We start from the raw sequence: 13,835 nt of genomic DNA, 5'->3' as shown, positions 1-13,835 counted from the left end.
CAATGTTATGGAGCCGAGTGGGGGCCATCTTTCCTTCACTCTACTCCAGGCCTCTCAGGGGAAAGGATAGGATCATCTCCACTGCTACCGGCGGCTCCGGTAAGTGGCAGAGAAGACCGTATCGCAGCAGGATGGGGGCACCTCTCCTGGCGCAGATAAAAGTCCACCGCAGAGACCACTTTTATCTTAGAGAGGACCGCCTGCGGTTTCTGAAAATACCGGGGTTATGGCAGCTATCTGCTGCCATAACCCCCAGTACGCTACATCAATGTACCAACGTACAGCATGTTGGTTTGTGGTAAGTGGTTAAAGAACTTATGCAGTTGTATTCTCATCATGGTCCATTGTCATTGTATTTCTGATTGTTTGTTTATATTCCCAGCCTTCAAACTTGCAAGTGGAAGTGGAGATTGGCTGCTTTGGGACGCTAGAAGGAAGCAGTACAAGCACAACTTCTAGATCATGATATGCCAGTCAGAAAAATTGACTTTTTTTTTTTTTTTAGAATTTTTTACAAAAACCACTGAAATACCTTTTGAATATTGTTTGTATTCCCAGTCTTCAAAGTTGCAAGTGGAAGTGGAGATTGGCTGCTTTATTTGTGGGAAAAAGAAATGTTGCCTTATGCCAAAATTGTATCATTTCATTTTTTTTGTATATAATTGCTGTGTGGCTTTCTGGAGATTCTGAGTGGAATTGAATAGTCACCCACTTCCATAAGCAAGTAATAGCTTTTTATAATAGGGATGCATTTGAAGGAGAGCATTTGGGACGTAACAAGTTGGATGAAGAACTTGCATCACACTGCCTGCTTCAGCTTGTTGTGTTTTTTTTTTTTTTTTTTGTTTTGTTTTGTGTGACCAGAGCATGTTATTGCCTTGTATGGCCTAACTTGTAAGAAAGTTGGGGTAAAAATTAAACTGGCATGCAATTTACAGAGAACCGTATATCAGTGGTGTATCTAGCGTATTAGATGGCGCAGATCATTTTGTAACACACCCCTCCCCTATACATCAAAATTATTTTCAGTAATAGTGTAATTAAGCTAATAATTATTAGCAGAAAATAAATGGCAACAGTATATTTTTTGATATTGCAAGCAGAATACATAAATATTCCAGTGAAAAGTAAGACCGTCAATGTTAAAGGCATGACTAAAAAACACTAAATCAATGACACTGTGCCCATCCTATAGTGATAAGATGTCATATGCCAGGTTAAAGTATTGTAGTATTGAAAGATACTAATTCCCGGAGGTATAGGAATAAAAATGTAAATTGGTAGAAAATGGCTGACTTTGACGTGCTGGCAAGGCTGCTTTCATATGTGGGCTGGAAATCCACAATCTGTAAAATAGGATGGGAAGAAAGCACCAAACCGGCACTGCGGACTATCATCCTCTCTCTCCCCCTCACCCGCTTGTGCGTGTCATTTTTTTTAATATGGTATTTTACTTAATAAATTGTGCTACACTATGCCGGTTTGGGGCTTTCTTCCTTCCCCTTCCAATGTTAATTGCATGACCATTGATCATCAATGAAAGGGGCTTTTTTCTTTTAGAATTGCCCTTTATATTGATGATTAGTCAAAGGAATAAAGAAGAATACCTCTTCCTTTGGGGGTCTGTAGGAAAAATGTCCTTACCATTGGTGGTCAGTAAGAACAATGTCTTGTATATTTTGGTCAATTGGAGCAAAGTGCCCCTTACACTGGTGGTCAGTTGGAGAAAAAAATGCCCCTTTTATTGCTGGTCAATGGGAAGAATGGCCCTTACACTGGTGTTTAGAAGGAAGAATGCCCCCTATTTTGGTTTTCAGATGGATGAAGAATGCCCCTTATAATGGTAAACTGGAAGAAGGTAACCCACTATAATGGTGGCCGGTTGGAGAAAGAATGCCCCTTTATAATGGTGGCCAGTTGGTGGAAGAATGCCCCTTTTATAATGGTGGCCAGTTGAATGAAAAATGCCCCATACATTGCTAGTCAATGGGAAGAATGGCCTAACCTCTCATCGGTTGGGAGGAAGAATTCCCCTTACACTGAAGAATACCCTTTAGGCTGGCGTTCAGTTAGTGGAAGAATGCCCCTTATTTTGGCTGTCAGTTGGAGGAAGAATGCCCCTTTATACGGTAACTGTAAAGTGGAGGAGGATAACCCCTTATAATGGCAGCCTGTTGGAGGAATACCCCTTATTTTGATGGTCAGTTGGAGGAAGAACGCCCTTTATATTGGTGGCCAGTTGAAGGAAGAACGCCCTTTATATTGATGGCCAGTTGAAGGAAGAACGCCCTTTATATTGGTGGCCAGTTGGAGGAAACATGCCCCTTATGATGGTGGTCAGTTCGAGGAAGAATGCCACTTACAATGGTGGTCAGTTGGAGGAAAATAGCCAATTATAATGGAAGACAGTTGGAGGAACACAGCCGCTTATAATGGCAGCCAGTTGGAGGAACACCCCTTATATTGTCCATCAGTTGGAGGAAGAACACCTGTCACGTACCTGATCCGAGGCTAAGTGCATTATACCGCCGAAAGTGGGACAGGAGGTATAGTGCCCAAAGAAGCACAGGTTGCTGGCAAGCTCTGGATGAGCAGAGCTGTTGATCACCTGGAGACTGCAGAGGATTGCAGAGCCGGTAGCAAGGTATATGTTCATTTGGGAACTCCAGCTGTGCATTGGGCAATCCATGCACTCAGGATACAGAAGTAGAAGCCAGGCCAAGGGTCATACACAGGTGGGCAAGCCGGTAAAAGGTAGCAAAGTCTGGAAGGAAAGCCGGGGTCATACACAGGTGATCAAGCCAGTAAGCAGCAGCAAAGTCTGTAAGACAAGCTGGGGTCATACACAGGCAGGAGGAAGGTTAGTAGAACAAGTCAAGGGAAATGCCAGGAGAAAAAGTCAAACAGGTCTGGAACAAGCTGGGTTACAATTAGAAATCCAAGGAATAGACACAGAGGTTCAAGAGCACAGGGAAGCTGACGATAATCCAGCAATTTGGGGGAAATGGCACTACAGCAGCGGCCTTTTAGAGGCCAGCAAGAGGTTCCATCTGTCACATAATGCATGCGCCAATTCAGGAATGCGCCTCTGACATCAATCTCTGGTATTGGTAAAATTGCCAGTACTTCTACGGCCATTTCCCTAACAACGCCCTTTAACCACATAAGCCCTGGACCATTTTGCAGGCCAAAGACCAGAGCACTTTTTGATTCGGCACTGCGTCGCTTTAACTGACAATTGCACGGTCGTGCGAACGTGGCTCCCAAACAAAATTGATGTCCTTTTTTTTTTCCCCACAACTAGAGCTTTCTTTTGGTGGTATTTGATCACCTCTGCGATTTTTATTTTTTGCGCTATAAACAAAAAAAGAGCAACAATTTTGAAAAAATATATTTTTTACATTTTGCTATAATAAATATCCCCAAAAAATATATATAAAAAGAAAAAAAAATTTCCCTCAGTTTAGACCAATACGTATTCTTCTACATATTCTTGGTAAAAAAATCGCAAAAAGCGTTTGGTTTGCGCAAAAGTTATAGCTACAAAATAGGGGATAGATTTATGGCATTTTTATTAATACATTTTTTATTTTTTTCTTATTTTATCGTGACTGCAACAGTATGGCGGATACATCAGACATTTTTGACACATTTTTGGGACCATTGTCATTCCTGTGTAAATGACACTGGCAGTGAAGGGGTTAACCACTAGGTAGCAGTGTAGGGATTAAGTGAGCCCTGGGGAGTGTTTCTAACTGTGTGGGGGCGTGGCTGTGTATGACACGTCACTGATCTCTGCTCCGATCACAGGGAGCAGAGATCAGCGACACTGTCACTAGGCAGAATGGGGAGATGCTTCTTTTCATTAGCATCTCCCCGTTCTTCCTCCCCATGAGACGATTGCAGGTATCGCCGTGGCGATTGAGTCCGCAGGACCTGTGATCGGACACGTGGAGGTCCCGACCAGTGCGCGCCGTTATGGCATGGCGGCAAATTTAAAGGGACATACCTGTACAACCATTTGCCTGTCCATGCCATTCTGCCGACGTACATCGGCGTGCGCCGGTCAGCAAGTGGTTTAATAATGGCGGCTAGTTAGAGCAAAAATTCCCCTTGCATTACTGGCCAGTTACAAGTTACAGGTGTGGTCCTTGGAAGGTTTTTGCAGTATTCCCATTGACTACCAATCAGACAGAAATCCATCCCATTACTGGTCACTCATGTAAGGAGAATTTCTTACAGTAATGCTCAGTAAGGGAATTCATTTGCATAGGGTTTTGTTTACAAAGTGAACACAGGATAAGGATCCCAAGTGAGGTATTTTCAGCCAGTCATATTTGAAAATGACAGTGTTTTATGGCTGAAGAATCCTTATTGTTTGAAAGGTTTGTGATTCGAGCCTATAGACAACTAAAAAAAAAAAAAAAAAAATCATTGTGACAGTATTATATACTTTATACTGTGTACTGGCCCCACAGACTTTACCAACTGATGATGGTGTTGGATGCAAAGATTGTCAGACTGGTTATCTCTTTTGAGATGGCACACTGTCAGTGTCTTTACTTGTGGCAGAATGCACTCACCACTTGGTAAACTACTGCCATATTGGTAACGAAACTCCTCATTTATAGATTCAAGGAAAAAATATGGTCTACATAATTTTCTGCTTATATTTACAAAAAATATGTAAACCCAACATTTTATATTCCTGATATGTGCCTGCTGTACCATTTACTTGTATGAAAAAGTATCCTGTTCTTTTTGTATTACTTTGTGTGATATCCCTGCCAGTCACTCTGCTTTCCTATTTAAAGCTGACCATACTAAGCAGAAGAACACAGCATGGTTAGTTCTTTAGCTGATCTGGGAACTTAACCTGCTCTTCTACAGGATGTTTGTTAGGAGCCTGTGCTGAAGACAGACCCATCAGAACAGTGTGTCTGTGACTAGCACAGACTTTTGCTCAAAATGTAATATTGTTTAGTGTTATGATGAAAGAAGTACAGATGGGCTGAACACCCCCGGTTCGGTTCTTGCCAGAACTTTCGAACATTGCAAAAGTTCAGAGCCAAACAACGTACCCCATTGAAGTGTATGGGATTTCAACTGGAAAAATAAAAATTGCATGCAAGTTATTGGGCATACAAAGTGTTTGGGGGTCCAGGTACTGCTCTGGGGGACATGTATGAATGAAAACAAAGTTTGTAAAAAAGATCATTTTTAAATGAGCTATGATTTACTGATGCTTAAAGTGAAACAATAAAAATGAAAACTTCCTTTAAAAATAGTGCCTGGGGAGCATCTGTACTGTGTATATAGACCTGCTGCAGCACAAATATCATTTGTAAAGCCCAAAAATTACATTTTTCCTGCAAGCTTTCTTTAGTTTATAAACAACAGCTAGTCTGTATGATGAAGCCACGAGTTAGTACACTTAGAACAAGATTAGAGTTTTTTTGGATAAATTCTGGTGTCTGTTTCACAGATTTTGGATAGACGTAACCGGTGCAGAAAAATTGGGTGTTGGTGGTGCCTTCACACCGTAACCCTATAGAGGTACTCTTGATAAAAGTAAGAATTGGCCTTGCTGTCAAAAATTGAAATTTATATGCACCTGTCAAAAATGTGCAGAAAAATATGGTCCTTGGGTGTTAATTGTGCCCATGAAACCTATACCAAACAATAAAATCAACACCCACAAAGCTAGGCAGCCTAGACAGTCTTGCACATGTAGCGGCCATAACCCTTGCAGGGCAGCCTTGACTTATTGGGCTTACCGGTTACCTCCTCTTGGCCTGTGCTTCCACGTCTAGGGGTTCCCAGGGTTGATACCCAATGACTTGGACGCTGACATGGATAAAGTCCTTTTTATAAAAGGTTTTATTTTGCAGTAGTAACATCCAATGACAGTCTTTCATGGGAACAGAGGGCACGGGTAAACAACTCGGGCACCTTGAACTGCAAGTCTAGCTAAGTCTCTAATTCCACCCAGAGAGTAGCCACTCCCGGCTGGGTACTTCAAGGCTGAACAGATCTCTAGCCAGAGATCATGGCAGTCAGCCCGTTGACTCAAAACTTGAAACAATCCCATGAACGTGTACAAGTTGTAAGGAAGGGTGAACAGGAACCTTTTTCCTCAGTACCTGGAATGTTCTCTGTCTCCTCAATGGTACTGGAAAAACTTAAATTTGTCAATGTCCTTCCCAAATCAGTAACCAGGCACTTCTCAGGATGCCACTTGCCGATCCTCCTCTGAAGAGTCCTCCCCCGGTCACTTCCATGCGCTGTGGTGCCTCTCCAAGCTGAGAGTACACCCGGACACCTTGAATCCTCCCTCAGTTACTGCGCCTCGGACCAGCAGGTTCCGAGACTCGGGAACGGACGGATCCCTACCCCAGACCAGGCAGGTCTATTAGGGGCCTCTAACAGGAACATGTTGCGGGATGTCGAACACCCCGTGACCGGGGCACCTCACGAGGCTACCCCGGTCCTGGAACCAGAACAGACCACACGGGTCTCACAAACTCTTCTACCCAAACACGTGACCCACACATCTTAAGTACCCCTTTCCACAAATGCCTTGTCAAGCTGGTGTTTTTGCCCAGCTTGATCTCTGAGGCAAAGTTTTGCAAATTACAATAGTGCGATCAGCTGCACATGTGCTAAAAAAGCCCACACAGCTGAGATATGGGAAGTGGGCTGGGAGTTAACAGCTCCACAATCTGATGGAATAGAGTGGTTACTCTCTACTCGTCTATGATGGCTGTCTTGTTGGAGTTGTGCCTCAGCCTAACTTTCCTCCTCCTCTGCTCTATCCGGCGCCAAAGTTGCATCAGTGACCTCATCGTCCTTATCCCCTCCCCTCCTCCTCATCACTGGCTCTAACTTAGCAAATTCGTGTGGCGCTTACGGCCCACAATGCACTGCGCCATCGCAGTGCATTGCTGGCTCATGATTGGCCAACCATGCACTGTGACCCCGCATGCTTGGCCAATCACAGTGCCGGCAGCGAGGAGAGCCATGATTGGTCACAGGCAGGATGCCTGTGGCCAATCATAGCTCAGGCTGTGTAGTACACGCCCCACACTATATAAGGCCGCCAGCGCGGCGGCCTTGTGTAGTGTGTTGGCGTCTGTAGGAGTTAGTGGGTGTTCTGTGTACCTTCAACACAGTATACACCGATCGTTATCGGACGATTTTTCGTTCTTGCTCTTCTGTAGTGGTTGTTGCCTGCATGCCCTGACCGCAGTATACACCGCTATATTCACCTATATTTCTCTTTTTTAATAGAGCTTGCAGTCAGTGGTAGGAGATTGTGCGTGCTGTCTGCGTGCTCTGAACCCAGTATACACCGCTATATCCACCTATATAGCTAACTATCTTGCTCGTTTTAAATAGAGCTTGCAGTCAGTGGTAGGAGATTGTGCGTTCTCTGAACCCAGTATACACCGCTATATCCACCTACATAGCTCTTCTCTAATTGAGCCATCTGCCGGAGTTAGTGGAAGTTGTGTGTGCCTCCAGCACAATATACACTACCCAATTGCTGGTTTTCCCAACTCCCTTCAGGCCATTACCATGTCTGGAAGGCCAGCAAGGAGAGGCAGATAGGCGCGAGCCGATAAAAGAGGGCAAGCAGGCTCTGTGTCTAGAGACAACAGTGCTGGTCGTGGACGCGGTGCATCGTCGTCATCAGCACGTGGCCATGGGACACGGTTGTCCTTCTTTTCGGCAGCTGGACATGTTGAGCCGCAACATGCCAATGACTTGGAAGAGTGGATGACCAAGCCCTCTTCATCCTCCTCATTGTCTCTCACCCAGGCTCAGGGTACTAGCAAAGCAGCTGCCAACGCATCGTCTTCCCTCCTCTCAATGTCATCATCAGTGACTCCTTCCCTAGACCCACCACATCCTCCTGAGGAGTCTCCTGAACTCTTTGAGCACAGTGTTGGGTACATGCTCCAGGAGGATGCCCAGTGTTTTGTAGGCTCTGATAATGATACTCAGCTAGAGGAAGGCAGTAGCGTGAATGCAGAGAGAAGGGATGCTCAAGAAGGACAGCAATCTGGCAGTCATGTTCCACAAGCTGCAGCATACTGCCAGGTTTGCTCCAGCGATGAAGAGGGAAGGGATGATGAGGGCACTGACTCCACGTGGGTGCCTGGTAGGAGGGAGGAGGCACATGTCCAACGAGGCAGGATGCCCTCCGGGGGCCAGCTTAGGGGCAGCACACCGACTGAATCACACTGCAGAGCTCCGCCTGTGCAGGGCGCTGCCTCTGCGCGTTATTCTAAAAGTTCTTTGGTGTGGGCCTTTTTTGAGACGAGTGCATCAGATCGCACCACTGCTATTTTCAACATATGTCTCAAGCGTATCTCACGTGGCCAAAACATCAGCCGCTTGGGCACCACATGCTTGACCAGACATATGTTGACCTGCCATGCAGCTCGTTGGCAAGCATACCTCCAAAGACCCACACCAAAGAACAAAGCGGACCTCTCCTTGCTCCTCATCAGCTGGGATCTCCAACCCCACTAGACCTTCAGTCCTCTCTGAAACCTGCTCTGAGAGGAATGAAGGTGTACAATTAGGTGTGTCACAGCCGAGTGCTTCCAGGCACTCTGCTAGCAGTACACCCACGTCCGATTTATAGCAGGCAAATATCCCTGCCCCAGCTGCTGGACCGGCGAAAGAAGTTCACTCCCAGCCATCCACATGCCCAGCGGTTGAATGCTAGCTTGGCTAAATTGCTAGCACTTCAACTGCTGCCTTTTCAGTTGGTAGACTCGGCCCCCTTCCGTGAGTTTGTACAATGTGCGGTTCTTCAGTGGCAGGTCCCCAAACGCCACTTTTTCTCACGGAAGGCGACTCCGGCTCTCTACTGGCATGTGGAAGGCAATGTCCTTGCCTCGCTGGATAGGGTGGTCAGCGGTAAGGTGCATATTTCCGCTGACTCATGGTCCAGCAGGCATGGACAGGGACGTTACCTGTCTTTCACGGCCCATTGGGTCACTCTTCTGGCAGCTGGGAAGGATGCAGGACAAGGTGCAGTAGTGTTGCAGGTTGTTCCACCACCACGCCTCCAAAATGCTACTATTGGTTGTGACACACCTCTCTCCTCCACCCCCTCCTCTTCTTCTTCCTCTATGGCCTCTTCCAGTGCTCTGTCCTCAGAACCATCGGTGCTCCGTAGGCGTTCCAGGGGCTACAAAACGATGTCATGCCGTGCTTGCGCTGGTTTGTTTGGGGGACAGGAGCCACACTGGGGCGGATGTTTTGTCAGCTCTGCAGGGGCAGGCCGAGAGGTGGTTGACGCCATGCCAGCTTAAGCCAGGAATGGTGGTTTGCGACAATGGCACCAACCTCCTCTCCGCCCTCCGACAGGGACAACTGACCCATGTGCCCTGTGTAGCTCACGTCCTTAACCTGGTGGTGCAGCGGTTCTTGGGCAGGTACCCCGGCTTACAGGATGTCCTGAAGCAGGCCAGGAAAGTCTGTGTGCATTTCCGCCGATTATTTAATGCCTGTGCTCGGCTGGCTGAGCTCCAAAAGGAGTTGAACCTGCCCAAGAACCGCCTTATATGTGACATGCCCACCAGGTGGAACTCAACATTGGCCATGCTGCAGCGGCTGCACACGCAGCAGAGGGCCATCAATGAGTACCTGTGCGACTACGGCACCAGGACAGGGTCAGGGGAGCTCGGTTTTTTCTCACCGCGCCAGTGGGGCATGATCAGGGATACATGCACTGTTCTGTCACCGTTTGAGGAGGCCACAAGGATGGTGAGCAGTGACAGTGCATGCATCAGTGACACTGTACCTCTTGTCCACCTCTTGGAGCATACGCTGCGTGGAATAATGGACAGGGCACTTGAGGCAGGAAGAGGAGGACTTCCTTGCCTCTCAAGGCCCCCTTTATCCAGACAGTGTTCCTGTTGTGCCACCCATCACACAGGAAGAGGAGGAGGAGGATGATTGTGTCAGCATGGAGGTGAAGGCTGGCACTCAGCAGCAGCAGTCTTGTAGGGATGATTTACAGTCCCAAGAAACCCGTGGACTTGTACGTGGCTGGGAGGAGGTAGCTGCCGTTCATGTTGTCCTTAGTGACCCAGAGGACTCCGGACCGAATGCCTCAGCTAACCTACGCTGCATGGCCTCCCTGATCGTGCAAAGCCTGCGGAAGGATCCTCGTATTCTTCGGATCAAGGAGAGGGACCATTACTGGCTGGCCACTCTCCTTGATCCACGGTACAAGGGTAAGGTTGCCAACCTTATCTTGCCGTCGCAGAGGGAGCAGAGGATGAGACATCTCCGGGAGGCCTTGCAGAAAGGTCTGTGCAACGCGTTCCCAGAGACTGGGAGGTTACAAACTCCTGGTCCTGGACAACGTGTTGCTGAGGCATCGGTCAGAGGGAGCGGTGGAGAAGGTGGCCGTCTGACCGATGCTTTTAGACAATTTTTTAGTCCGCAGCCCCAAGGTATGATTGGTTCCAGCAACCATCGCCAGCGTCTGATTTAAATGGTGCAGGAATACCTAGGGGCAAGGTCAGACTTGGACACCTTTCCCACCGAAAATCCTCTGGCTTACTGGGTCTTGAGGATGGATCACTGGCCAGAGCTTGCACAGTATGCAATTGAGCTACTGGCCTGTCCTGTATCCAGCGTTCTTTCGGAATGCACCTTCAGTGCTGCTGGTGGCTTTGTTACCAATCACAGGGTGCGCCTGTCCACCAAATCAGTTTATCGACTGACCTTCATCAAGATGAATCAGTCTTGGATCACCACCAGCTACCAAGCACCTGAAGCTGATGTAACCGAATAATTTTTTTTGAACTATCACATCCCTTCAAGACTGCCTATGCTGATGCTGAGTGACTGTCCTGTTATGTTGATTGTCTATCCTCTTCCTCCTCCGCTGATATGTTGGAAGAACATTTTTGGTTCTGGGTGATGCCATCAGCCCAATTTTTCTGCCCCTGTTTCACAGAGGCGTTTAATTACAATTTTTGATGCAATGCTTTGCAGCAGGGCTCATTCCTGCACTACAACTAGAGTATATGGAAGAGGTTGTAGTGTCGTGGCACCAGCACCAGTGCCTAAGGTCCAATTTTTCTGCCCCTGTTTAACAGGGACATGTAATTACAATTCGTGATATAATATTTCACAGGAGGGCCCGTTCCTGTGCCCACCCAGAGTAACTGTGAGGACTTATAGTGTTGTGGCACCAGCACCACAATCACCAAGGGTCAATTTTTCTACCACTGTTCAACAATGACATGTAATTACAATTCTTGATATAATCGTTCACAGCAGGGCGCTCCAGCGCCCACCAAGAGTCACTTTGAGGGCTTACAATGTTGTGGCAAAACCAACACCTTGTTCCGCCATTTCTGCAGAGCATATAGGGTAGGCCCCTACTTTCAAACATCCAACTTACAAACATCTCCTACTTGCAAACGGAAGGAGACAACAGCAAGTGAGATGAAAAAAGATGTACGACAAAACAAATTATACAGGTGTGATAACCCTTCCCTATGTTTTCCAAAAAGCTTAAAAATAGGTTTTTTTTTTGACTGGAGCTACACTTTAAAAATGTACCAGTTGAAAACTACAAACAGATTCAACTTAACACAACAAATTTACACAGTCCCTGTCTTGTTTGCACCACCTGTATACTGCTGTTCTGAGTATATAGGGCCTGGGGGCCACACGTATTTCCTTTTTTTAATATGGGTACGGGGTTCCCCTTAATATCCGTACAAGACCCAAAGGGGCTGGTAATGGGCAGGGAGGGCTACCCATGCCATTTTTCTCAATGATTTTCAACCATATTGCAGGAACCAGATATAACATTAAAACCGCAAGCAGTTTTAAATGACGTTATTTCCGTTAAATGTCATTTTGTGCAGGGACTGTTCTAAACATGGGAAACACGTGGCACTTCACAGGCATACTATAGACACCCCCCAGGCACGATATTTAAAGGAATATTTCACTTTTTTTTTTCACTTTAATCGTCATTAAAATCAGTGCTCCCGCCAAAACGGTCTCCTGGGGCAGGAGCCAGGTCCCCAAACCTTTTTTAGGACAGTATCTTGCATATTAGCAGTTAAAATTAGCACTTTTAATTTTGAACGTTCGAGTCCCATAGACTTCAATGGGGTTCTAACGTTCGTACGAATTTGGGGTCCATTCGAAAGTTCTGGTGCGAACCGAACTGGGGGGTGTTCGGCTCATCCATAATCCTGGGGCTATGCCAGGAGTAGCTGTGGACAAGCAGGCAGATTAAGCCGCTCTGGCAGCTGCGGTGGACTGTGTACCAGTCTCTGCTTGGGTGATAGAGGAGGAGGAGTATGGTTTAGTAAGCTAGTCCACCACCTCCTCTGCATGCTGTGGCTTGATAGCACAAGCAACATCACTAAACAGAGGAAAATGTGCCCTGCCTGAGGACGGACTACGTCCACCTTGGACACAGGCGCTTTTGGCCCCCTCACAGTGCCGAGGGCATGTCCACCTCTCTTTGTTGGCCTCCCAAACATAATTGGGGGGCTTATTACCAAAATGTAATAGAGACAGGGAAATGTGTACTTGGATGGACTTTAACCAATGGAAAGTGGTGCTAGGTGCACTTTACCTTGAGAACTTACTACACTGCAATATACTGCACTAAAAGTGCACTAACACATTTCAATATACTGCAGTAACATTGCACTGACGCACTTCAATATACTGCAGTAAAAGTACCCTGACACTCTACAATGATACACTTCAATATACTGCAGTAAAAGTGCCCTGAAGCTCTACACTGACATGCTTCAATATACTGCGGTTAACCTCCCCTAACACACTAAACTAACACTAAAGTAAAAAAGGAGTGTATGTATGCATAGTGTATGATGGGGGGGGGGGGTGTATGTATGCATAGCGTATGGTGGGGGGAGGGGGTGTATGTATAGTGTATGGTAAGGGGAGGAGAGGTGAGAGTACTTTGAAATCCTGACATGGCAAAAACGTACCTTTACAAGCTGGGCTCCAGTCTCAGCTCCATCTCTGCACACATTCCAGAGCAGCAGGGAATGGGGAGGCTCCACCCACCCCCTTATCCCTTCTGTAGGTAGCCAGAGGATTCGAGGAGAGCACCATGGAGGCTCCGCCTCTGCCTCTGTGTCTCGACTCCCATCCTGCACTCAGACAGCTGAGCAGCAGAAATCAACCAGCGCTATGGCGCTGCAGACTCGAACTTGAGGAGACATGGCACAGTTCAGCACAGGGAGCCACTGGCGGGTCTGAAATGAATAATGTGCCCGGGTCTTAGGTGGGCAGAGACCGGGGCACATGTTTCAAAACCCGTACTGTCTGGGTGAATCTCGGATAGGTGGCAACCCTAACAGCTGAGTTTACAATCAGCCGTTGTCTCGTGTGACAGAACACGTGACTTGTTAACTAGATTTGCAGCTGTTACTACGGCAACCAGTGACGTTAAAGGGCGATTTGGCTGTTCCTTTCTGTGATTGGTTGACCAGACTATAACTTCTCAGCACAGGCTGGCTGAGCGGCAGATGGACTGCGCGGGGAGAGGAGTGTGGACGTGTTTACCTAGCATGCCGATTGCCAGGGCCGATCCTAGGCAGGGTGCGCGGGGTGCTCCGTACCCGGGCGCCACAGAGGTGGGGGCGCCGAAGCGCCAGAGTGCTGCTCCCCTCCCTCCCTCCCTCGTCTGCGTCCAGAGGTGGAGCGCAAGCGTAGCAGGTGCTGCGGTTCCCCATCCCACCAGAAACTGACAAGAGCGCATACCGCTCCCGCTGTCCCCAGAATCCATGCTGTCTGAGTACCAC

The 13,835-nt window shown here is 47.3% G+C and overlaps 1 protein-coding gene across 2 annotated transcripts in view; it reads left to right on the top strand.

Annotated features, from left to right (window-relative positions):
* The window catches only part of RAD51D (RAD51 paralog D), a 61,327-nt gene extending 56,042 nt beyond the window's left edge, over positions 1-5,285 (top strand). For both annotated transcript variants that reach the window (XM_077482161.1, XM_077482160.1), the window contains exon 11: positions 383-5,285. In XM_077482161.1, the coding sequence (XP_077338287.1) occupies positions 383-466 (84 nt within the window). In that variant the 3' untranslated portion in view covers positions 467-5,285. The remainder of the gene's footprint in view (positions 1-382) is intronic.
* The last annotated feature ends 8,550 nt before the right edge of the window (positions 5,286-13,835 follow it).

Source organism: Lithobates pipiens, unplaced genomic scaffold, assembly GCF_037356315.1.
Source record: "Lithobates pipiens isolate NorthernLeopardFrog02 unplaced genomic scaffold, aLitPip1_a1.2 Scaffold_16, whole genome shotgun sequence".
Taxonomy (NCBI): domain Eukaryota; kingdom Metazoa; phylum Chordata; class Amphibia; order Anura; family Ranidae; genus Lithobates; species Lithobates pipiens.
The sequence above is the reverse complement of the archived record's forward strand: the minus strand, read 5'-3'. Positions and strand labels throughout refer to the sequence as shown.